The sequence below is a fragment of the Stegodyphus dumicola genome, chromosome 9, assembly GCF_044657685.1.
Source record: "Stegodyphus dumicola isolate Sdum_Otavi_A_Nest chromosome 9, ASM4465768v1".
In the NCBI taxonomy this organism is placed as follows: Eukaryota; Metazoa; Arthropoda; class Arachnida; order Araneae; family Eresidae; genus Stegodyphus; species Stegodyphus dumicola.
In genome coordinates, this window is record NC_140776.1 from 118,071,300 (window position 1) to 118,096,494 (window position 25,195).

At 35.6% G+C, this 25,195-nt stretch overlaps 1 protein-coding gene across 2 annotated transcripts in view; it reads right to left on the reverse strand.

Annotated features, from left to right (window-relative positions):
* Positions 1–25,195, reverse strand: part of LOC118205086 (uncharacterized) — a 246,611-nt gene that overhangs the window by 82,508 nt on the left and 138,908 nt on the right. For both annotated transcript variants that reach the window (XM_085823981.1, XM_085823982.1), the window contains exon 3: positions 1,749–1,925. In XM_085823981.1, the coding sequence (XP_085680107.1) occupies positions 1,749–1,925 (177 nt within the window). The remainder of the gene's footprint in view (positions 1–1,748; positions 1,926–25,195) is intronic.

The window sequence follows — 25,195 nt, forward strand, 5'->3', positions numbered from 1 at the left end:
TTTGTAGTTAAATAATGTTTTTCTTTTTACTACATTATGAGACTAGGAAATAAAACTTGAGAATACTGATAATGCATTTTTAGACCTCGAAAACTTGTTAATTGTATGTATCAAAATTCTTTCAACATGGCAAAATAATAAAATTAGAAATTAAAGACAATAGTAAAATTACAATAACCGCACCATTAATGCCACTTGGGGGAGGATGGAAGAATCAACTTCGAGTTTGCTCTTATTTATTTAATAACCGACCTCTTAATACAAATTGAATATGACATCAAAAATCGGAATAAACTGAATCGGAGATTTTTGATGTCATATTCAGTTTAAAAGTTTTCTTAAATATTGTTACGTGCGTACAGGTTTGTAATGGATTGAATGCACACAGATCCGAAGACACCTTGATGAAATATATTTTTCCAGCAACACTTTAGAGTTTCTAAACGTTTTACACAAAAGTACACATCTAGCTCTTCTCAGTATAACAGAGCACAATAAGTAGTTACCATTGCAAACTACTAAGAACATTCAATGTGCAACGCATCCCAGCCTCAGATGCGTAAGCTCGCGTGGTGATCTCTCAATACTCTGAACTAAACTCAGTTGCAAACTAATGATCTCTCCGTTCTTACTTAGTTTTCTCCAGTCCACCGAGAAATATTCAGTACCTTAGATTTCCGGAAAGCATAGACAGTTCCTTGTAGGAAAGCATACACAGTTACGGTTACATAGGGATCGGACCAGTTACAGTTACCCAGATATAGGGCCAAAATGTCGCCGAATGATCGCCAAGTTTGGTGACTTTTGATGATTTCTCGCCAAATTTGGTGAAAGAACTACTCGTTAAAACCATCGCCAGCTTGGCGCTATTTCGCCAATTAGGGGAGATAACCATCACCTCAATGTTAAAAAGGCTTGCCCCTGTAACCCTGTTTTTCCCACGATGCTTCGCATTCAGAGGCCTTTCATATTATTTTACCCAAGATATACAATTTACATGCAGTTTCACTAAAACTATTTACATGTATACAAAATTCATAACATTATTATTATAAGACTGTTTAATACTAAAATGCAACTGCATGAATTGAAATACATACTGTACATAAATTAAGCACTGTAAGTGATGCTGTACATAAACCCTTTTCTGCTACTTAGATGAAAAACAATTTTTCAACGAGCTCTGACGTCTCATCCTTGCTTTGTAATCGAACTCCCCTAAGCAACGTTAGCCGACTGAATAGCGTCTTTGTTTTTCACAGTCGTATTCGGCATACCGGTATGCAGTATCCGAGTCCCAGATACGCATGCCATCTTCATACATTTCAGGTCTCTTTTTTCATCTTCATGATGATTCTAAGCATTTTCTTTGTTACTCATAACTTTCCTAAATTTATTATTAAGGAATTTACAAGAAATTTACGTTATAAAACGCAAAATTATTCGCAAATCCTAGTTATAGAGCGGGTTGTTTACTGAATGCGCACTGATGTTCATCAGCAATCGTAGCATCGTCTCGAGAGAGTTCAAGAAGTGTGTTGCGCGCAGTCTCATTCCAAACAGATGTCATGTACCAAACAAATATTTTCGTAGCCAAACGTAACGTATATCAACTTGGACGAGGAGGTGTATACGCTGTACTCCATTTAGTTCTCTCACAGTTACACAGTTTATGGGAGCGGCATTTCATGAAACTGATGTCGCTTTGAAGAGAAACCGTTTGATTTCAAAACAGTAGTCTCACTTACCCTCAGGATTCCTTTGAGCATGGTGTCGTAGGTTTGCCGTACAAAACCCTGTGACGTCACGATGTAGAGGGCATACTGTAAGAATCCTCCAGGACCGGCATGGGTGTGGGTACTACTGATGCATACGTTTTTCTCAGTGTACAATCCACCATATTGCTTCTTCAGAGCCTTGACCGTCTATAACAATGAAATATTTTGTAAATAACTTGTCAAACCAAATTTTTCAAAACTTATTAGCTTCAAACAATTAATAATTTTGCGGGATTTAAAGTTTAGGTTAAAGAAAAAAAAAGAGAGATGGAGAAAAGGAAAAATTTTAAAGGATATTGATTTATCAGTGGCCCCAAAGGGTTTTTTTTTAAGTTTGATATGGTTTATCAGTAAAGATTATCAGTAGTGATCGCCCATGTGGAAAAGCGAAATATTTTGCAGGTTCTCATATTAGAAGAGGCAAATAATAAAATTGTGCGTGGCGTGCACACAGTCAGCTGATCAAGGTCAAAAGGGATTCTCCTTTCCTCGTGCAGCGTATAAAAGCATACGAGTATAGGCGAACTTTGGAAAAACTCAGTGTTCGTTGTTCAGTTACGTTTTATTTAAAGCAAGAGCGAATTTTCTGCTCTATATTTTACATTTAGTATTGCATGTTTGTATTATAAGTACATGAACTTTACTGCTGATTGTTCAGCAAATTTTGGGTTATGTTTTAAAACAAAACAATAAAATAATGGATCTACCAGCGTTTAATCTTTATTTAATATTATTTACTTATTATTTCATCTTATCGTCAAGTTTCAAAATGCATACACACAACACAATGGCTGTTATACAATACCAGTGGCTGTTACGGAATTATTCTCTGATCACTAATTCTCTCATTCTCATTCCTTTCCATTCATACCGTAGCGATTTTCATGCATTTCCTTATTCGATTCATCAGAGAATCTGAAGCTTACCAGTATTAAATGAATATACATTTAAACGAACATGACAATGCTATATGTATTTACCATATATTTGAAAAGTGAAAAATATATATATATCGTAATTCCACGAAATTACTTTTTTTAATGCATTATTATTCTTATCAATATGATACAAAATAAAAATCTATTGCTTTTAAACATCTCAGCTTTTTAATCTTAAGAACAGCATCTATTGCTTTTAAACAGCTCAGCTTGTGCATCCTCTTACATTGTGCCGAATGGCGACGGCCCCGAAGAGTCAAACAACGTAAATCGTGTTTCGAGAGTAATAGCTCTTTTGGGCTCAAAAATAAAATGCAATGTTTCATAAACACACAAATCGAGTATAATTGGCGATGAAGTGTTATAAAAATCATTTTATCTTTTTACATTTTCAAACTGAGTATTCAAGATACTTCTTTTATTTTTTCCTAGTCAAATGTTAAAAGAAGGCGACTTAAATGAACTGTTCTTGCGCTTATGCACTACACGCAGCTTTTACCATATATACCTCAGATGAGATTCCTAACCTTTCTTTCGCATTACCCCCTTTTGAAGGAATGTTTTTTCTCACCGATACCCTTACATTTTTTTCTATATTATGTAATATACAATGTAATCATAATACAGATATTGGCAAATAAATAACCTAAAGATAACAATTAGATAAGTATATTAAGAAATGTTTTGAAGAAAAATTGCTTTACTAGAATTATGTTTAATTATTTTTGTGTTATTATTATTAATTTTACAATTATAAACAAGTTTCAGAAACAAACCCACAGAGTCTAATTGCGAGAATTCCGATTTTAATGAATTTGGTGGGTGCGCTTAATGTACTGATGCAATTTTTTTAATATTTGGCATAAAATTGCATAATTTAATTTTTAAATCATTTCGTTCGCAAATATTCAGTGTGTTTCTTGTTTTCCGTTCTAGTTTTGCATTTTTCACCCCTTTTTTTTCCTTGTGTTATCATTTCATCAAAAATCATATCTTTTTACATTTTCAGACTCAGTATTCAATGTTTATTTTTCTATCAACTGTTTTAAGATGGCACCTTAAATGAACTATTCTAGTGTTTATACGCTACACGCAGCCTTTATCACACATTCTAGACTCTTACAACCCTCCCAGTGACGGAATGGTACTACTGAATACTCGGAGTTTGATCTGGTTTCGAGTTAGCTGCATGGTTGCTTCCCGTGGTTTTTCCCATGTGTAGCGAGTATAGGAGCCAGTTTCACTTAGAAAGTCCTCCATGAAGGGAACCATTCTCTTCAGCAGATAGCCCTTGTGTTCGTTGCCATATTAGAACAACCTAATCTAAATTTTTGTACAGACGGCGTTGGTTACTCTGTCATTTAAAACCTTTTCTTCTCCAGAGAGATACTGCTCAGACTTACCATCAAAGACGTTGAGTGAGTGTTCAACTCAGCAAGTTAAACCTCGGCGGTCATATTTTTCCTATCCCAATGAGTGTGTGTGTGTGTGTGTGGTTATGGTAAAGCCTCGAGGGCTATTTGCCTAAGGGAAGGATGCCTTCGTGGAGGAATTTCTAAGGGAAACTGGCTCGTATACACATTACACATGGGGAAAACATCCATGCAGCCAGCCCGTTCGCGGGATTCGAACCTCGGACCGAACTACAGGTGTTCAGCGACTTTACCGCTCGGTCGCTGGTGGGCCCCCATCCCAATGACTCGTCAGCGTAACTTATTTTTATTTATTTATTTTTTTTTTCAATTTTTGAAACATGAGATATTCTGTTGCATATGGTTGCACAAACAAAATGTCTAAAAATGATTCAAGGGGTACTGACCTCATCTCAAATACGTACAATATAAGGAATACTTTATTGACTTGAGCAAGAAGCTGAGTCTCTTCGCTCTAACCTGCGAACTCTTTGAATGGGTGTCGTTATTCCAAGAGTTAACAATGGAAATAAAGAAACAGCAATATAAAACTTTTAGCTTTAGTTGCAGTCAAAATAGTATTCTCACAAAATAAAAATTATGTTTACAATTTGTAATCATAGCTGGTACTAATGGATTAAAAACTTCGCCAAGAATTTCTTTCAGAGTTGATATTTTTGGAAGAAACACAGAATGTAAAATGCAAAACAGGAAATCGTATTTCAGACGATTTGTGCCTAGATGTATGAGATTGCGAGTCACGTACATTTATTACCGGTTAGCGTTTGTACGAGAATTTAGAAGAGTATAATATTGTCTACTTAAAATCTATAGGTAAGAGCAAATTTGTAAGTACCTACTTTAAATCATCACAAATACTTTCAACATTTATTTTAATTATTTCGGATTCAGGACAAGTCAGAATGAAACATTTGAAAGTGGAGCTGCGGAACGTGAAAAATCGATGGAAAAGAAGAAATCAATTGATAAATTATGGAAGCTGACCCAATGTTTTATTAATACAAAATCTGCCTTTACATTTGCCTCTAACAATTTTACCAATATATCCAACAATACGCCTGAAGTTGACGGACAGAGACAGCGAGAAACCGATTATTTAAGTCTTCAAGAAAACACAGTAAGAACTACTGAAATGAGTACAATAACTGATGAGGTTATGGCCATTTCAAACATTTTTCCTGAAAGTTCAGATCCATGCTTGTGGCTTTCATATACCGACAAGAATTTATAGTCACACTGGGTTGAGAAAGGTCCGTCAGACCCTTAATAATTTTGTAAAATCAGCACGTATATATAACGAATAAAATGATAAAACTAAAACAAGATACCTTTTGCGATGTTGTTCAAGAAAGAGTTACGTAATGGTGAGCTCGTAAATCGCGAATGTGTAATATATTGTTACGAAATGTACAGGCGAGGTGAGATAGCTTCCCCGCAAAGAAGGTTTATGGTTGCTATAAAATGGTAAGGTAGGATTGCCACATTTGACGAGAAATCGCCCATCTGGCGACTAAATTGGCGATATGCTATGGACGGATGGAGAACCTTCTGGAACGAATTCTTACCGGTTTAGCCCAGAATGTTCTCGAGCACAAGCCGAAAGCTGTATAAACCCTGTTGGTCCGCAGTTAGTATCCGAGTGTGTGCCTCGTCTAGCGAGCTGATAGTAGTCACTGAGCGAGTGTCTCGAAGTCTAGCGCTGAGTTGGTCGTCGAGTGCATCGAAGAGTCTCTTAGTGTATCGCGGTTAGTGCATCGTCGAGAGAGCGTGTTGAGTTCTGGGAATGACTGAACCGAAGAATCGGGAGTCGTGCTCTGTGTGTCTTCGAGTGCATTGCGAGTTGTAGCGTGGAGAGTCTCGAGAGTACGTGGAGTTCCGAGAACAACCGAACAGAATCGGGAGCTGTACTCTGGTGCTTTGCAGTGAAGCTGTCTCCACCGTTATAGCCTGATAACCTGAAGGCTGTGTTGCTGATTGTGCCAGCGTGTTTATAGTAGTTCTTCGAAGACTGTAACGTGATTTTGGAGCTGTCCTAATTAGTACTGGCTAAATAAACTTTGTTTCGATATTTCATTAAGTGCTGTCGTCGTTATTCACTCCAAATCCACACGAACCCGTAACGAACGTACAAAAGGAAGAAAATAACGTAACAACTGGCATCAGAAGGAAAAAAACGCAACAATATTCTCCGTCACAAGGAAACATATGCTGTTTCGTATGTAAATTCTTTCATCTACTAATTCTACGTTCAACACTAGCGGATTCAATGACTGGAAGCATGAAAATATGGCTACTTCACACTATGAAAACTCACCTGAACACAAAAAGTGTATAATGAGCTAACCACAGTCGTTTACATTTATCTAAAAGTGCTGAGAATAGTGGCTGTTATAAAGTTTTTAGTATCAAGAGGACTCCTTTCAGAGGGGGAATGTAACTATTGGTTCAATGAAAAACGGAAATTATTTAGGAAACTTCTAAGTAAGTTTGATCCATTTTTCGATGACCATATCAAAAAGTACGACAATTCTAGAAAAGGTAATCCCTCTTATCTCCCTGCTACAACTTATGAGGAAATTACAGAAGTGTTATGTAGAGAAATTATCTGATAGCGTTATAAAAAATTAGGTGAATGATTTTATGATTTATGGAAATTTAAATTTTATTTTGATTCTGAATTATTTAATTTAAGGCTTTAATTTTGGGGAGAAACAGATGCTTCTGGAAATATTATTTAGTTAAATGAATATTATTTATTTTCCTCTATTTGTAAATCTTGTACAAACTTTTATTCATTGTGAAAGAAGCAGGGAAAGGGAGGCAATTTTCGCCAAGTCATGATTTCGCGCGCTTTAGAATGTTCGAGAAAGAATTTTCATTGTTAGTTGACCTTAAGAGAGGAAAGTACGTGACGGAAAGGTCAAAGGTTGCTACTTATCTTTCAATGTAAGTGGGATTCACTTTTTGGCTGACTCTCGTACTCACGCTCTGACTGACTCGCTGATTTTCGGGCTTGCTGGACAAAATGTAATTACGACGAGAAATGTTTTCCGGCGGGGAGCGGCAAATATGCTCCCCGGCCGCGTTTGGTTAAGAGGCGAGACTCTGGACACACTTACTCTGGACTCGCTTAGGCACTCTCTGACTGACTCGCTGATTTTTGGGCTTGCTGGACAAAATGTAAGTGACTCCGAGAGGTGTTTTCCGGCGGGGAGCGGCAAATATGCTTCCCGGCCGCGTTTGGTTAAGAGACGAGACACACTTACTCTTGACCGGAGAAAGGAAAAGATTTAGTCGGCATCGAGCAGTGCTTCCGGCGGGGAGCGGCAATTATGCTCCCCGGCCGCGGGTTTTCTCAAAAATGCGAAGAAAAAAAAACTTTTGAGCGAATAACAAAAAAATTAACAGAGACTTGGGTCTCTATCTGTATCGGCAAAAGTCAGGACGATGTCCTCTGAACTCCGACTTGAAAACAGAAGGAATTATGTCACCTTAGCCAACTGGAAGCCTGCGTTAGCCGTTCTCTAAAATGCCTAGCTTAATTGTCTACGTTTTCCTTGGTGGAGCTGAGAGTCTAGGCAGACAGCCGTGCGGTGTAAGCTGTTCTCTTGCTTCCAGTGGGAATAATTTTCTTCTATGGAAACCAGTAGCAGGCGTAAGATTTGACGGTATAGCTGATGTAATTTATTGTCGTGCCGTTCGAGTCTCTGTCTTGCGGATTTGCCAAGTGACGTAAGGATAGAGCTAAGATATGAGCTCTCCTCCACTTCAAGATGCCCAACCAGATAAGTGTATTTTTTTTTTTTTGTGTTTATTCGATCCTCTCACGACGAAACTTTCTTCATAACATTGGTGCCGTGACCTCTGCTTAGTGAAGGATCGAATCAGTAACTTATTTTTTTGAATTTATTTACTTTGTATAACTTACTGTTTTATGAAAGTGTTAAATTTTATGTGTGAGGACTAATTAAGGTTTTGCTTTGAATTATGTTTGCTTACTGGTTACTGCAGGATATTAATTCTCTAATTTAATTTAAGACTTGAATTTAAGATTAGTTAAACTGTTTTGGTATAATATTAACCAAAAAGATAGTGTTTTAGTACGTGTGATTCAATGATTTCATACTGTGCATGTTAGGTTGTTTACTAGTACAAAAGTATTTGGTTTTAAGAAGGCTTGTGAATTTCAAATTTTGAGGCTTTCGAAATACTCAGTATGTTTTAGATGTAATGATCGATACTTATGTTTTCTGTAAAAGTACCGGAGTTGTCAATGAGTGGAGGTTCTTTTAAGTTTTGCGCGTAACTGGCAGCTGATTAAATTAGCTTGACAATTTGGAAACTTTTTGAATGATTCAAAACTATTAGAGGGCGATATGTCGAAGAAAACGCGCCGTTCTACTAGACAGCCTGACCCATCAGTAGAGATGTTGGAAGAGACAGCCCCGGGTGTAAAGGGTACTTCAGTTTTTGGCTTGGACCCACTGGAGTCAGTTCCTATTTTTACGGGAGGAGAAAATAGCATTAGCCTAGCTGATTTTTTAGATAGACTCGAACTGATAGCATCACATGTAGGATGGACGGAGTCAGATAAAGTTACGGTAATTCGGGTTAAACTTGGGGGGGGGAAGCCGCGGAATTTGTTAGGAATAATCCGCGTTTGAGGAGCGAAGCTGATTTTTCCTACCTGGTAGGTGCCTTGAAGGACAGGTTTACAACAGTTCAAAGTCTACATTCCCATATTCGCTCCCTTATACAGGCATTTCAAAAGCCGCGGGAGTCAGTCAGACAATTCGCTGCGCGTATCGAGGCTTTATCTTATAAAACAGTGCCAGTAGAAAGGATGGGCGATCCGGCAGCAGAGACTCAGAGACAGGAATTGCTATTATCTGTTTTTCTAGAAGGATTGCATTTGCACCTTAGACGTCTGCTTTTGCCCCATAATCATAAATCATTTGTAGCAGCGAAAAACCACGCAGTTTTGGAGGAAGAGATGTGGATAAAAAACCATGCTGAGGCAGATTTTCAGTCAGCGGAAGTTAAGGCGGTCCATACTACGGGTACGGTAAATTCCAAGGACACTCTTTGTGTTTCGGGTGATAATGTAGAGCTTGTAGAGGCTATTCGATTGCAACAACAGAACTTAACCCAGTTGACACAGATGATGAATACTTTGCAGCGCCAAATGCAATCTTTGATGGTGCATAATCCTCGGTCGAGATCCTTACAGCCTAGATGTTTCCGTTGTAACCGGGTAGGACACATAAGCAGAAATTGTTATGTAAATGGCAGGTCTAATAACGAGCAGGGTAGATCAGATCACAGATTTCGACAAAGAGAGGCAGGAACGGCGAATACACTTAATTCTCATATGACACCCGAACATTTGAAGGTAGCATCTCAGGATCGAGGTGCAACTGGTAGCAAATTGAATCACCAAGCTCAGACATTTAATTTAAACTAGAAAAGGGTGTGGAGAAACACGCTTCCATTTCTTCCTCGAATGCCCTTTTGGAGGTGCCATCCGTCTTTGTAGTCACTACAGGAGAATCTTCATTACCAATAGTAGAGGGTTCTATATTACAGACAGAAATTAAATTTTTGATAGACTCGGGGGCAACGGTTAATATTATAGAGGAAAAAATTATTGCAGGGTTAGGGGATAAAGTTTCATTTTCTCCTTGTAAACTTTATTTAAAAGGAATTTCTAATCAGAATGTTCTAATCACACGGAAAGTTTCACTTCCCGTAGTATTGCAAGGCAGGATTTTTCCTGTTGATTTTCTCATTAAGGACAAGGATTTTTCTTTGCACTATGGTGCCATTTTAGGAACACAGTTTTTACTTGATAATGCCCTCATGCTGGATTTTAGCACTAAACAATTACTTGGGCAAAATTTTGCTTTACGTTGGTGTGACAGTTCAAATTGTCTCTTTCCGAGACCGATAGATTCCTTGGATTATTGCTATGCAGTTCGTAAACATAAACTTTTGCCGTTTTCTGAGAATATAGTAAAGGTAATTGCTCCTACGTTTAATGATTCGCATGACACAGTCCTATTAGAGCCGATTGATAAAAACTCTCATAGTAAATTCTCTGTGGCAAGATCAGTTAATTTAAATAATGATTCTAAGACCTTTAACGTTAAGATAGCAAATTTTACTCCACAGACTATTCATATTAACAAAAGAACTAAGTTAGCATCTATTCTTCCTGTTACTGTGTCTTCAATAGAAACTGCTTGCGTGAATAACACGACGACCATGGAGAAAGGAGAGGATTTTGAGTCGTGGGGGGGAGAATTTGACCTTTCTCACTTGTCACCGGATCAGCAGCAGCACCTGACTAAGCTTTTAAGCCATTACAATGACATTTTCGCTTCTTCTGTAACTCAGCTAACGGGGTGCGATACAATTCTACACAATATTAACCTTAAGGATAGTATTCCGGTTCGACAAAAGCCATACAAAGTGCCTTTTCATCTTCGCGAGGAATTAGATAGGCAAATAACAGAATTATTGGATTCCAATATTATTCAAGAAAGCGATAGTCCATATAGTGCGCCGGTTCTTTTTGTAAAGAAAGCTGATAATACGTATAGATTAGTGACGGATTTTCGGAAACTTAATGAAAAAACTGTTGAAGATTCATTTCCTCTTCCCAATATGCTCGAGCTTGTGGAACAATTGGGTGATGCGAATTGGTTTTCAACGTTGGACTTAACTTCGGGATTTTTCCAAATGAAGATCCACCCGGATGACACATTTAAAAGTGATTTTTCGACCCCTTCCGGGCATTACGAATGGCTTCGGACACCTTTCGGAATGCGCAATGCACCCAGTTCCTTTCAAAGGCTCATGTCTGTTGTCTTAGCCAATCTGTCCCCGTTAAAAATAGGCATATACATAGATGACATTGTGATAGCTTCGAGTACTTTTGACGAACACCTTGAAAAGCTTAAAATAGTTTTTGACAGACTCAGAAATCATAATCTTAAGTTGAAACCGTCCAAGTGTCATTTTCTCAAAAGCCAAATAACTTATCTAGGATTTAAGGTATCAAAAGGTATCTTACAACCAGATGACAGAAATTTAAAAGTTGTACAAGCATTTGTTCCTCCTCGGAATAGAAAAGAAGTTAGAAGGTTTCTCGGGCTTGTAGGGTTTTATAGAAGATTTATACCTAATTTCGCACAGAAGGCTCTTCCTCTTACACAGCTAACAAAAGACAAAGTTGTATTTAAATGGACCAATGAAGCTCAAAATTCCTTTGACACTCTTAAAAATGAACTTTTAAAGGAACCTATTTTAACTCTACCCAATTTTTCCAAACCGTTTTCGCTTTGTACGGACGCTTCCAATTTAGCCTTAGGAGCTGTTCTTTGTCAGGAGGATGATACTGGGTTCTTGCATCCAATTTGTTACGCAAGCCGGAAGTTAAAAGATCCGGAGACCAGATACAGTACAGTTGAAAGGGAAGTTTTAGCAGTAGTTTGGGCTACTGCCTTTTTTCGCCAGTACCTTTTAGGGAAAAGGTTCACAATTTATTCAGATCAGGCGTCGCTGTCCCACGTGCTAAAATTGAAGGATCCCACTTCTCGGATAGCTAGGTGGATTATGAGCTTGTCCCAATTTGACTATACAATAATACATAAACCAGGGAAATTGAACGTAACAGCTGATTTTTTGTCTAGAGCAGTAAATGTAACGCACCTTGTTCAAAATTCTGTCAGTCCAGACTTATTACAGACGTTCAAAGAAGAGCAGGGTTCAGATATGCATTGTAAGCAGATTATTTCAGATATAAAAAAAAATTTGACTCCTAGTCCTCGTTTTTTGAAATTTTTTATGCGTAATGGCATTTTATATTGTGAATATGCTAAGCAACGTACCCGTTGGCAAAAACTGCACAGGTTGGTTGTTCCACGATCTTTAGTTTCACGTATTCTGCAAGAGCACCACGATTCGCCGGTGGCGGCACATTCCGGGTTCCATCGCACACTGCAACGTATTCAAAAATCCTTTTATTGGAAAGGCATGTATAGGGACATTCATAATTATGTAAAATCTTGTCATTCCTGTATCGGAAGGAGGGGTCACCGGCCTTCTCACAAGGCTCCTCTTCTGAGAATGCCTGTGGCTTCCCGTCCGATAGAAAGAATAGCCATGGACATTGTTGGTCCCTTACCCATTACTTTACAGGGAAATAAATACATCTTAGTTATCACTGATTATTTTACGAGGTGGCCCGAGGCTTATCCTTTGAAAGACTTTACTTCTGAATCTATCATAGAAAAACTGGAACATTTTATTTCGGCTCACGGTGTGCCTTTACATGTAGTTACTGACAGGGGATCGAATTTTATTTCACATGCAATAAAAGAAGTATATCAGAAATTAGGCATCACTAAGCACACCACCACCAGTTACCACCCGCAGTTTGACGGAGTCGTTGAACGCTTAAATGCTACTCTAATAAATTCTCTCAGCCACCTTGTGAGTGAGACGCAGGAAGATTGGGACAGACATTTGCCTTTCGCACTTTTAGCGCACAGAACTGGACGGCATAGCGCATTACTGGACTGCCCAGCATTTTTTCTTTATGGAAGAGATTTAAATTTACCTATTGATTTGTTGACACAAACAGACTTTAAGACTTATCGTGACACAGACACTTATTCAAGGGATTTAATTTTAAGACTCCGCAGGGTTTTCTCTTTAGTAAATAAAAACTTAACGGAAGCGGCTGAAAGACAGGAAAAGATTAGAGACAAGGTTGTTTTTTCAAAAAATATTAAAATAGGGGATATGGTGTATCTTTATACTCCTGTGTTGCGGCCTGGATTGACTAAGAAATTTGCGAAGTTTAATAAGGGTCCATTTAGAGTGGTCGAACAGGTCACCAAAGTGAATTTTAAAATTGAGTCAGTTACGAGCCCACAGCAGTCGCAGGTAGTACATGTGGATAGATTGACAAAGGTACCTGAACGTATAAACTTTCCTTCATTGCAGGCGTGCAACTCTGATGCTCCAGAGAGAATTCATAATCAATGTGCTGATATTCCTTATAACCTGAGACGTAGGGATTCGCAGGGTTTTGTTGCTTACTAATGCAGGGCTTTGCAAACATTTATTTTTGGACTCAGTAAATCAGACTTTAGCGAAATATATACATATAGATATATATTTTTTTTGTTGTATATAGTTTGACTTTTTCAGTTTGGCCAAACGTTATTTTGTATATGCATTAGGTTGTATTATTACTATTATTTTTGTGTGTCTTGGATAAAATTCTAATGGGTATTTGCACAGCGTATTCTGGATGCTATTTTCGGAATTGATTTTGGTTGGATTGAATTTTTGGACAATCACGTTTTCTTTCTTTCTGATTTTTTTTTGTGTGGGGTATTTTCGGCTGGTTCCGAGGTTCCTTGTGTTGTAACGTTCTTTTCTTTTCTGATGCTGGGCCCTGATCAGGCCGCTTCTGTTCTTAGACGTGATTGTTTGGGATTCATTCCGGGAAGTTATTCAATTTCGTAGTACTTAGGGGGATCTTTACTCTTTGTTTGAATACGTTCATGTGACATATTTTATTTGGAATTGTTTGAATTATTAGTGTGTTATTTTCTCAGGAATGTATTTTATGTATCTGCGGCGCGTTAATTATCTTATTTTTATTTATTTCATTTTTTTTTTGTGGTGTGAGCAATTGGATTAGATTATTTCTTTCTTCAGGTGTGTGTATTCGAACACATTCAGTGGCTTATCTATCGTAAGGGGAAAATTGAAAGATAAAGTCTTCTTCAACTTTGAAAGAGTGATTGTTCTTCCTTGGTCGAAGGTGAGACGTAGGAGGGTGAAATCTGGTTTCTTTTAAGGTCAAGTTCCTCTACTAAGGAGTATTGTGGTGCTGAGTTCACATTCTGGGGTTGGTTGCTTTCATTTTCTCGCGTTGAAGGCTGCAGGGGGGGAGTTGCTAACACAATGATTTCCAACTACAGGGTTTTCCCTCGATTGCATTGACAACTCCGTACTCATTTAATGTACTCCATGATTGTGCTCAGCAGAAATTATCACAATAGTAGAATGTGTTCGACCTCAGGTGAAATTGTTCACATTAATGGACTGAAATGGAATGAATAGATAATTACATGTTCAGAATTGTGGCCACACAGAGACTGCAACACTAGTGTGATGCAATGAACTGAAAAAAAAAAATTCTTTTTGTCATTATTGATTGATCTTAGACATATTTTGTTTGTGATTAACGCCTTATTTTTATTTTTATTTTTGTATGTGTTCTGAATATTTCTATGTAATTAATTAAGTGATTTAATTGATGTTTTTGATTAATTATTTTTGATGATCTTCCTTGAGTATTTTAATTAGTAATTGCTTTGATTAATCTTGTTGTTTTACTTGCACATTTTGGACTTGAAATTTAATGTGTCAGTAACGTCACTGTTACCAAGGAGTCGTGTGAAATATTGTTACATTATGTTATCCTTTAGCCTTATTGCACAGTATGAGTCATGGTATTTCAAGAAGTATCTGTCTGCTAAATTTTGGTAAACCAAAATTTAATTCCTTAGGGGAAAGGAATGTTATGTAGAGAAATTATCTGATAGCGTTATAAAAAATTAGGTGAATGATTTTATGATTTATGGAAATTTAAATTTTATTTTGATTCTGAATTATTTAATTTAAGGCTTTAATTTTGGGGAGAAACAGATGCTTCTGGAAATATTATTTAGTTAAATGAATATTATTTATTTTCCTCTATTTGTAAATCTTGTACAAACTTTTATTCATTGTGAAAGAAACAGGGAAAGGGAGGCAATTTTCGCCAAGTCATGATTTCGCGCGCTTTAGAATGTTCGAGAAAGAATTTTCATTGTTAGTTGACCTTAAGAGAGGAAAGTACGTGACGGAAAGGTCAAAGGTTGCTACTTGTCTTTCAATGTAAGTCATTCAGGTTTTTGGCGATTGAGGGTCCGGTTGTTGGCTAAGTGAAGAAGGGCGCGCATGCGCGATCACCCTTTTTTCCGCATTCTGGAGTTGAAAACGAAGATTTTGCCATAATTAAGGGGGCGATAAGTGAAGCCATAGTGGGAGCCCGTTTGGTGAAGGAGACGAAGGAAATTCGAGTTGGATACACACTTACTCTGGACACTCTTACTTTTGGACTCGCGCACTTACTGGTTGGCTGGACTTGTGGATGTTACTCTGGAACTTACTTGGGACGTTACCCGTGAAGCTTGCTCTTGGGATGAGTAAGAACAGGCGAGCCGTAATTTCCTAGCAACAACGTTTCTGACCGGCGAAATTTGAACGAGTTACCTGCGTGTTGACATAGGACTTTCAGGACCAAGCGGATAGCCGTCCTGGGCAGCAGTGCTCCTGTTTCTGTTCTACAGTAGTGAAGTGGGTCTACATTTTTAGAACCAGTGTCAAGATGAGCCCGGCCGACATCAACGCGGGATAAGATAAGAGTCCTCCGCTTCAAGATGTCCCTTCAAGATAAGTTTTATTTTTTTTGGTGTGTTTGAATTTTAGGCAAGCTTTTCAAAAACGTCCTTAGCAGAAAAAAAACAACGTCAAATCTAAAATTTAACTCTCAGGCCTTAAATTGTTTCCCTTTCCTTTCTTTTAAATCACGAGACAAACCTTAAGTTTTTTTATGAATTTAAATGAACAGACTCTCAGATGAGGTTAAGATTTTTCTTATTGTGTTGTAATTGAATAAACTGATATTTAATCTGGAACCTCTTACAGTATGTTTTCTTTATATATTTAATATGAACTTTTCCTTTATATCTTGTATATGTTTCATGTTTTCGATCCTCTCACGGCGCGGTCCCGGAATGCATTTTTTTCACAACGCAAAAATGCTGTACACGTTTCACTATACGATTACTGCCTTTTACGGCAAGTAGTTTCATATTTAACATTTAACAATATAGGAATTTCAGATATAACATGGTACCTAGAAGTAAAACTATTTAACCTTGGTGTCGAAACTTTTTCTTCATAACAGAAGACATCTCGTCAAAAGTCTTGGCAAATAGTTGCCTGAAGCACAAAAATACTGAACTACAAAAAAGTTAAATATTACTCTGATTTCTAACCCAAATGTTACTCATACCGACCAACTAAGATTTATTATACGATATGTCCCAAATGGTGCTCCAATTGAGAGATATTTGCAGTTTTATTCATATTTATGGACATACTTCAGAGTATCTGACGGATGCTATGGTTTCATTTTTGGAAAATAACATATCACTCGGTGATTGTAGATGTCAGGCATACGATAATGTCTAGAATATTTCTAGAAAATATTCGGGATTGCAAGCCCGACTTCAAGCAACAAATAAATACGAATTGGCGTTCAAACAGTAGAATGTAACTCTAATGTAAGGATTTACTTCGATTTTGTCCAAATTCTCTGCAATGTTTTCTCATCGTCAACCCATCGTTGGGATATACTGACTTTAAATCTGAATTCTGATAAAAATAAGCATCTATCGAATAGCTTATCAAAATTAAGTTGACATGCACGCGCTGACGCAATTAAAGCAATTTACGCGAAGGATATACAGAAATTGTCATGAGCCTTGATTGTTTAATTAATAATGAATCACAAGCAACAGATACTAGACTTTCCACAAAAAACTTAAAAAACAAGATGAATGAATTAAATACAACTTTCTTTTGGAATGACATTTTGACTGATATTGACAAAGTGAATTTATTCTTCCAGAGTAAAAATAGGGATTTGTCGAAAGCAGTAAAATTGTTAAAATCTTTAATGACGTATATAAAAACTACTGCTACTGTCTTGTGTCCCCCTTTGTTGTGGGGTGGCTTCATGGTTAGATATTTTAATGTTGTTCTCGGGGGTTCAGCTCCTGTTCGTCAACACTGGGGAATAGTTCAGCGTTCTCTGTGTGACGACCGGTTAGTGCCCGATTGCCCGTCTTGCGTTGCATATTTTTGACTGTGTGCATAATTTTCGCTGGAGGTTAACCGGAGGGTGGCGTCACCTTGGATGACCAATACCATGCTAAGGGCTTTAATAGCCCAGGTGAGGGAGTCCCTTCTCCCTAGTGTAAATTGTAGTCACTGTACACTGAAAGATTAATTGCTGTTACTATATTATATTATTAGATTATACTGTGTTGGGAAAATCGCATTTTCCCTTGCATGAAGAAGTTCAGAGCCATATAATCCCGTGGTGGAAACTAAGAACTGCATGACGAATGTGCCTGCTCCCGACGTGGTCAGTAGCGGTAATTCTCTCCAGCTTGGTGCGGCGAAGTGTTGCACGTAATCCTAACATAGAAAATACCCGTTGAAGACTAGAATGGGAATAAGAATCTAGAAGAGTGTCTTGGACAGCATTTATATCGCATTGAATTGTTGCAGCCAAGAGCAACTACCAACATACTAGACAAATTAATCACTTGTCGTCCATCTTTATATGTCGTAGGTTAATACGTCCTGTTTATCTGTTTTGTTAAGCTCAAGGAAAGCACCCATTAAAGTTTATTTTTCATATACAGCAAATATACTCCTTTGGTAGGCAACCAATTTTTACTACACCAAACATTCACAACATTACCAAAAATTAAGTGCTCAGGCACTTTAACCCTTGGCCGCTAGCAAACCTATGCATTTGAAATTCACTAAAGTATAAAAGTTGTATTTTACGAATAAATTCTAGACAGATATAGGGCCGGCAATGGACCAGCGAGAGGAGATATGGGATTTATTAACCAGTAGCAAAGACCAAAGATCTTCGCCCATCATCAACTGAATGGCTATATAAATGGAAAAAAGCGGGGATAAAAAATTCGAGAAGAAAATACTGCACTATTTATTATTTTATTCATGGGTTTATTTCAGTTAAATGACCAATAGACGATGGGCAAATAAGAAAACAAAAGCGAGGATAATAATGCCCAAAATGTGGTAGTTTGTCCAGGGTAAATGAATGGGCTTAGCTATATAAGAAGTGTTCACGATTTCCTTACGAATAAGATAGAAATCCGAACCGTTTTTCTCTTAAAGATCCTTCGCGAACGCAGAGACCCTTAAACGTTTTGCCGCATAGAATAAGCCAACCTTGAATGAAAGAATTTGAATGTATAAACGTATTTCCCGAATTTTGTAAAAAGTGAATGAAAAAAAAAACATGAAACTTCATGTTTAAACCGTCATGGAACGCGAATGAAGATTTCCAATACACATTTTCCCATGTTATTATTGATTTTCCCTTTTTCTATCAATATTACAGAAAGATAAACATAAAAATGTTTCATTATTGGGATTGTATTAGCTTCGAGTTCGCGAGGAACGGTCGAAAAAATTTAACCAAAAAACACCAGCACTAGAGTATTAATAAGTTATGAAGCATTCCATAGCTTTCGTCATAAAATGGTCGTCATAAATGATGATAGAGCGTGTAAACATGCTCGATAATATGTACTTTACTGTTTGATAGAAGGGCAATAACCCTTCATCTGAGTTTTATAGGTTTCTCAGCCCTAAAAGCTCTTTTGAAGAAGCAATAACCAGTACATAATACAAACTCGAGTTATTCTTTCATTTATAAGTCTAAAAAATTATATTTAACTTAGAGATCGGAAAACACGAACGACAGAAGGCTATCTCGAATGTTTTACATTTATTCATATATTTAGATCATTTAAAAAAATTTAGATTTACATTTATTTTCTACCTGAAGTTTGGCACATACAAGAAATGACGGTTACACTTTATAATTCAAACAACTGAAAACTAAGTATTAATGTTTCAAATAATTCTAATACATTTAATCATTAAATGACTTACTTTAAATTAAAAACAAATAAATTGTTAGACAAAACTTAATAATAAAGGAAACAGGTCTCTCTTATTTATTAAATTTTTTAACGTTCCTAGTTACTACAGCTAGTGGTGAAAAAAGCTTTAGCAAACTTAAACTAATAATGAACTATATGCCATCTTCATTAGGCGAAGAAAAACTTTCAAACATGGACATTCTCAATTTAGAACATAAGTAATCAAACAGATTTTGAAACAATTATTGATGATTTTGCTTCTTTAAAAGCAAGAAAAATTAAATTATAAATATGCTTGAAAAGTTTGTGCCATAAAATTTTGAGCAGATGTTTTATTTGCCATTTTTCAAAAAGCATATTTTTAATGTTTTCCATTTCAAAATTGTTAATCACTATATTTGTTTCACTTTGTTGAATATACAAATTAATAATTAAATATTACTGTAAGACTTATTGTATTTTTAATTGAAATAATACTTTTAATGTATTTAAAATGTTAATGTTACTTAAAATATATATAGATAGTTAATTTTGTTATGAATGACTATATGTATATATATGCAATAATGCATATGTATACATACACACACATATATATATTGCGCGTGTTTGTATAATGTTATGTTTTCAAACATAATTTAGTATTATTTATTTATTCTGCCCCTCCCCCCACATATAGGTAAATAAATTATCTTGCATTGTATACAAGGGCGCACATTTACCGCTTTGCCTCAGGTGAAAAAATATGTAGACACGGCTCTGGTCACCAGTTTCGTATGCGTTCTTCTTGTATTCCAAGTTCCAACAATTTTTATAAACAAATCTTGATATTTTTGGCCTTAAACTTAATTTTAAAATATGAGCGTGTGGAATTCATGAGCAACTGAAGAAACTACTGCAAAATATCTGCAGAAATGCAGTATTTTATGGCAAAATCACTAAAAGAAAGAATGATGAGAAGCATTTAGAAGAGAGCTGGCGAGCAGTGCTAAAGTTGTGATATTCTGATGTTTTTTAAAGGACACTGTGTATACAAGGGATGTCATGTGATGTTTTTTAAGGGTCACTGTGAACAAGGGAAGAACAGTGGGGGAAAATGCTAACAATTTTGATTAAAATATATTTTTTTAAATTTATCATTTAACAATTATTTAATGATTACAATTTGTATTTTGAATCGATAATGCGCGTTTTCTTTTGATCTGTTGATAATGTTTACAGACATACGATAAATATCGATAGTTTGTGAAGTTCTTAAAATAAGTTGTGAAAACCGCCAGCTACCACCCGTTAATTATTTCTTACCTTTTTATCTATAAAAATCCCCAAATTGCGCCAAGGTGATTGCGTTAATACGTAAATACCCACCATTGGAAGATAACATGCCAATGAAAGGAGTTAGATGTAATGGTCTCCCAAAAGGGCTCATTTAAAGTTTAATCGGTATTATAGATTATCGATACAGATAGCCTAGTTAGAATAGAGGAAAATTTCGTAGGATATTAGATGAACAGTCATTTAGGCTAATAAGATGAGAATGTTATATCTGTATATTTAAAAAGTCGAAAAATATGTAATCTATTTCTATATAAATGCTGAATGTTTTTAACTAGATACACATCATGAATTAAATGAATTTTATTTTAAATCAATACGATCAAAAAGTTAAAAAAATATATTCTTAAGAACTGCTTTTGTCGCTTTTAAATAGTTTACTCTGTTAATGAAGAGATTCAGTACGAAATAATAACATCTTCCATCTTTCCGAATGGCTACAAACTTGAATGAAAAATGAAACAATGCAAAATTGTTCTTCGAGAGTAATAGCCTTTTAAAAAAATATATAAAAATTTATTTTGGCGCAAGTGTTTTCTGGAAATGCAGTTGTCTGTGTTTTCCGCAGAAATTCTGTAGGAATAATTTTTTGCTCCCAGAGACTCCTACTATATTTGATCGCATTCAAAATCGATAAAATTACTCAAAATCTATTTAAACTAAGGCTGATTTCTTTGTTTAATTTTAAACGGTTAACTAAAATTCAAAACAATCTGTCTGACGACAATCTCCTCACTTGGCGACATTTTTCTGATTCTCAGCATTTTTATAATTTATTTTAATCTTATTTAACAACTTTACTTCAGTTTAAAAATTTCATTCTTTATACTTTTCATATTAACTGAACTGTTGATCACAATAAGCGATATAACTTCCAAGTTTTCATATACAAACAGTTACGACTTCGACAATTCGTTAATAACATCCGAATCACATTAACTGCGATCACATTAAGCGGCATCTACGGTCAATTTCTAGATTTTCTGGTACGTTATTCATGTTCGCTTTTAATGTTAATGAAGGTAATGTAAACTTGGATTTCAAGTAATTAAAATCTTAAAATCTTTGCAACACCGTATTTGCAACCAATACATAACTGCAATGTATACTCGTGCCGTACGAAATTGCAGCATATGCCTGCAGGCGGCCAATTTAGCACCAGGCTACCAGTTAACCACTGATCTACGGATGCCCAAAACATTAGATACTTTCTAAGTACATAGAAAAACAGTGCAAAGGAAGTTTTGATTTTTAGTGTGATAGAAACATTCGACTTTCGATTCTTGCGGTTGCGGCGCACGTGATTTCCATCCCAACGGAAAACATCACTCTGGAACGGGGTGAAAGAGAAGTCTAACCTTGGTTCCACTGCACGGAAAACCTAGTTTTTTTCTGCAACGGGTTATCAACGCTGTTGGCATTCAATGATGAGTAGCAGGTTGAAAAACTCTCATTTTATCTTTCTCATTCTCTCTTTTCAAAATTTTTTTATCGTTCAAGCCGTTGAAAGCTTGATAAGGATACCAAGCCCAAAGGGTTCGTTGCCAAAATATCGTAACTAATAAAGCATGCAGGTGGCCAAGATTAAAAAAAAAAGCTGGCATCTGGCTTTTTCTAAATCCAAAATTTTAATCTGATTAATCAGGAAATTTTGCAAGAGATGGTAACTCCGTTAAATTTTTCGCTTTTGTGCTTGTTATTATATGAGCAAATTTGATAACACGTCAGATTTTAATTTGCTTTCAACAAACAGTTTGTCGGAATTATGCTTTATCGCAGCACTTGATTGTATCAGTAAAATTTAACTTTGATCATATGAGGTCATGCAGACGAATACAGCCTCGGATAAAAAATACCTTTGCCATTTTATTCTGTAAATCATATTTGTTGCTAAATAATGAAAAGACGAAATACCGTTACCATTTGGTTCTAAAATTTATGTCTTTCATTAAATAATGAAAAATAAAAAGACAGCATTACCATTTGGTTCCATAAATTACATCTCTATAGCTGTTAGCCGGCATGCATTGCAATGCTACTTAAAAGGAAAGAATGTGTTTGTGTTTTTTCAACTAGTGGGAGCTATTTCCCTTTTCACCCACACAGCACATTCCTGGTGCTTCATCCTCAAATGTGAGGGATCTGCAATACACGCATAATTTATCCTTATTTCCAACGACCACGCTTGGTTGAAAACTGCGATCATAATTAGTATCGTAACGGAATGTACCAATATTTAAATCAAAGTGCAGTGTTCGTCTGGATCGAGTAGAGCGTATAAAATAAGGAGGGTGCACTTTTAGTTTTTAGAAACTATTTATTTATGATCATAGAATGTATAATTACAGAGAACTGCCATACCCGCATAATTCTATTTTCATATCTGTATCCAAAGTTTTGCCAAATACAAGTTACTAAATATTAAATTTTGTCATTTACAAATTATTAAGTATTACAGTGCGCACTCAAACGTTTTTCCAGTCTTCCTTCCTTGTTGCTAGTTTGTTTCATACGAACCTGCTCGAGCAGAGCGTACTCGAAAGTTTTCCAGTCTTGGTTTCCGTTGCTCGTTTGTTTCTGAAGCTCGTGATGCCTTTTCCTTTTGTGCTTGAGGTGAGATTGAGCAATCAATTTTCGTTTTGGTGGCATAATTGATTTCACAGCGAAAGTAATGCTTTGTGACGTCTATTACAAATTCGCTTTCAAAAAGTGAAGAAAATGCGTATATGCAATAACAAGCATGTTAATGCGCGCGTCTTAATGAGTGAAAAATTAAATATTTTACGCTTTGCTTGATGATAACACACTTTAAAATATTTTAATTTGGGCGGTGTCCGCGCATTTATCTTAAAGAGCCGAGTTTGTTTATTAAATTTGAGACAAATTAATGTAATTGCGTTTTCTCGAGTGGCAACACAATTTTCTTATATCGCCGAGTTTTCTGATTAATTATGTTTATATTATGCTTTGTAGAGCATCAGCGAAAAGCTTTTAAATCGCTGAGTTTTTAACCAAGACTTCATTAAATTAGCATAAAATATATGTATATAAAAATGCGGACCTCATGGGGTGGTTTTTTTGAGAAATCTTAGGTAGACAGTGACCTTCCTCTTGTTTTGAAGATAGAGTGTGACAAGTTTCATAAAGATCGCAATTAAATGATAGATTTGCACACAAGATAAAAAAACATTCAATTACGTATTTAAATTTAAACAAATTTAAATTCAATTTTTAACAAATACGTATAAAAGTAAAAAGGTAAAAAAAGGAAAAAAGCCAAAATAATTTTTAAAAATATGTGCAAACATATAAAAGATTTAATACTCGAACTAATCTACAATATCATTTAAATTCAGAAGCATAAGCAAATCAAGTGCAAAATCAATCCATGAAAATAAATTTACTAATTAAATAAATTAAAATTAAATTAAACATTTAAAAAAATGCATATGTGAATGACCGTTGAGTAGGCAGGAGATAGACTTATCAAGGGGAAGTTGCCTCAACCTAACTCTCCAATCATTCAATTCGTGTTTCGTCATTCATGCAGGTAAGGGTAAAAGTCAAAACCAAAAGTAATTCCAATAAAGTGGTTCAATTAGAAATTAACATTTAAGAATTAAAGTTCAAAAAGGAAAATACTAATGAAGTCTTTTGAGAAACAAGCAAGTAAAGTCAAAAATTAAACTTTTTTTAAAAAAATTAAATTTTTTAAAAAATTAAATTTTTTAAAAAATTAATTTTTTTATAAAAAATAATAAAAATATAGATAGATTATATTATGGAAAAAAAGAAATACCATTTGATATTTAGTTGTATAAATCACATTTCTATTACTATGTTATGAAGAAAAAGTATGAAAGGTTTCAGATTTTAACGATCGCTTAAAATAATTTTTTAAAGTTTGTTACGTTCCCGCTAAATTTGAAATCTACCGGTCCGATAAGGTGGCGCTGCAGTACATGAGGCTGTTTGCTAGCGTTCGTTACATATTCTTTATATTATATTTTTAATTATAATTTATCATTTTAAGTATTTTTTTTTTCTTTTTCGAATTTCATTTTAATTGTTTAAGTTGCATGGTTTCTTTCGAATAACTGTTTTAAAAATTTCTATTTAACCATTGGCACTGCGTTATTTAAATAAAAGATGCATCGTTTATTTTTTTTCAAATATTTTTCTTTATATTTTTTGTCATAGTTATTATTTTAGGTAATTTTTAAATTTTTAGACTTTTCATTGTTTGTGTTGCATTGTCTCTTCAGATAACTGTTTTAAAATTTTCTATTTATTCATTCGAACTGAGCATTTTAAATATACAGGGTGATTATAATTAAAGTTTAAGTTTCAAAACGCTATAAAAAAAGAACCACTGATGAAAATGATGTGAAATTTGAAAGGAATGTTATTGAAGAAGGCGGAAAGCGTATGGCAGAAGAAAAAATTTAGTTTCCAAAGTTAGCAACAGATGGCGCTGTAAGCGGCAAAATCACGACGAGAAACGAGAAGCGATTCGTAAAACAATGGCTAAGGTGGAAGTTACACATTAAAATGCATTGACAAATTAGAATTGTTGAATAATTTTATTTGCATGACTGTACATATCACATCGAAAGGGACAAATCGGTTTCAAGAGTTTTGCGGCGACATACCGCATAAGAACCATTCATCACAGAAGTTCGGAACTGTCGCGAGACTGGCACAAAACATGTTCAATATGGTGTTGTGTGCAACAAGTTGAAAGCGACAAACAGCATGTTCCACAACGGATCGCAGTGTCTCCGGGGTGATGTTCAGAATGTGTTGCGAAATGTGTGCCTTTAATTCCGCTAAATTTGCAATTGGAGCACGGAACACAACATCCT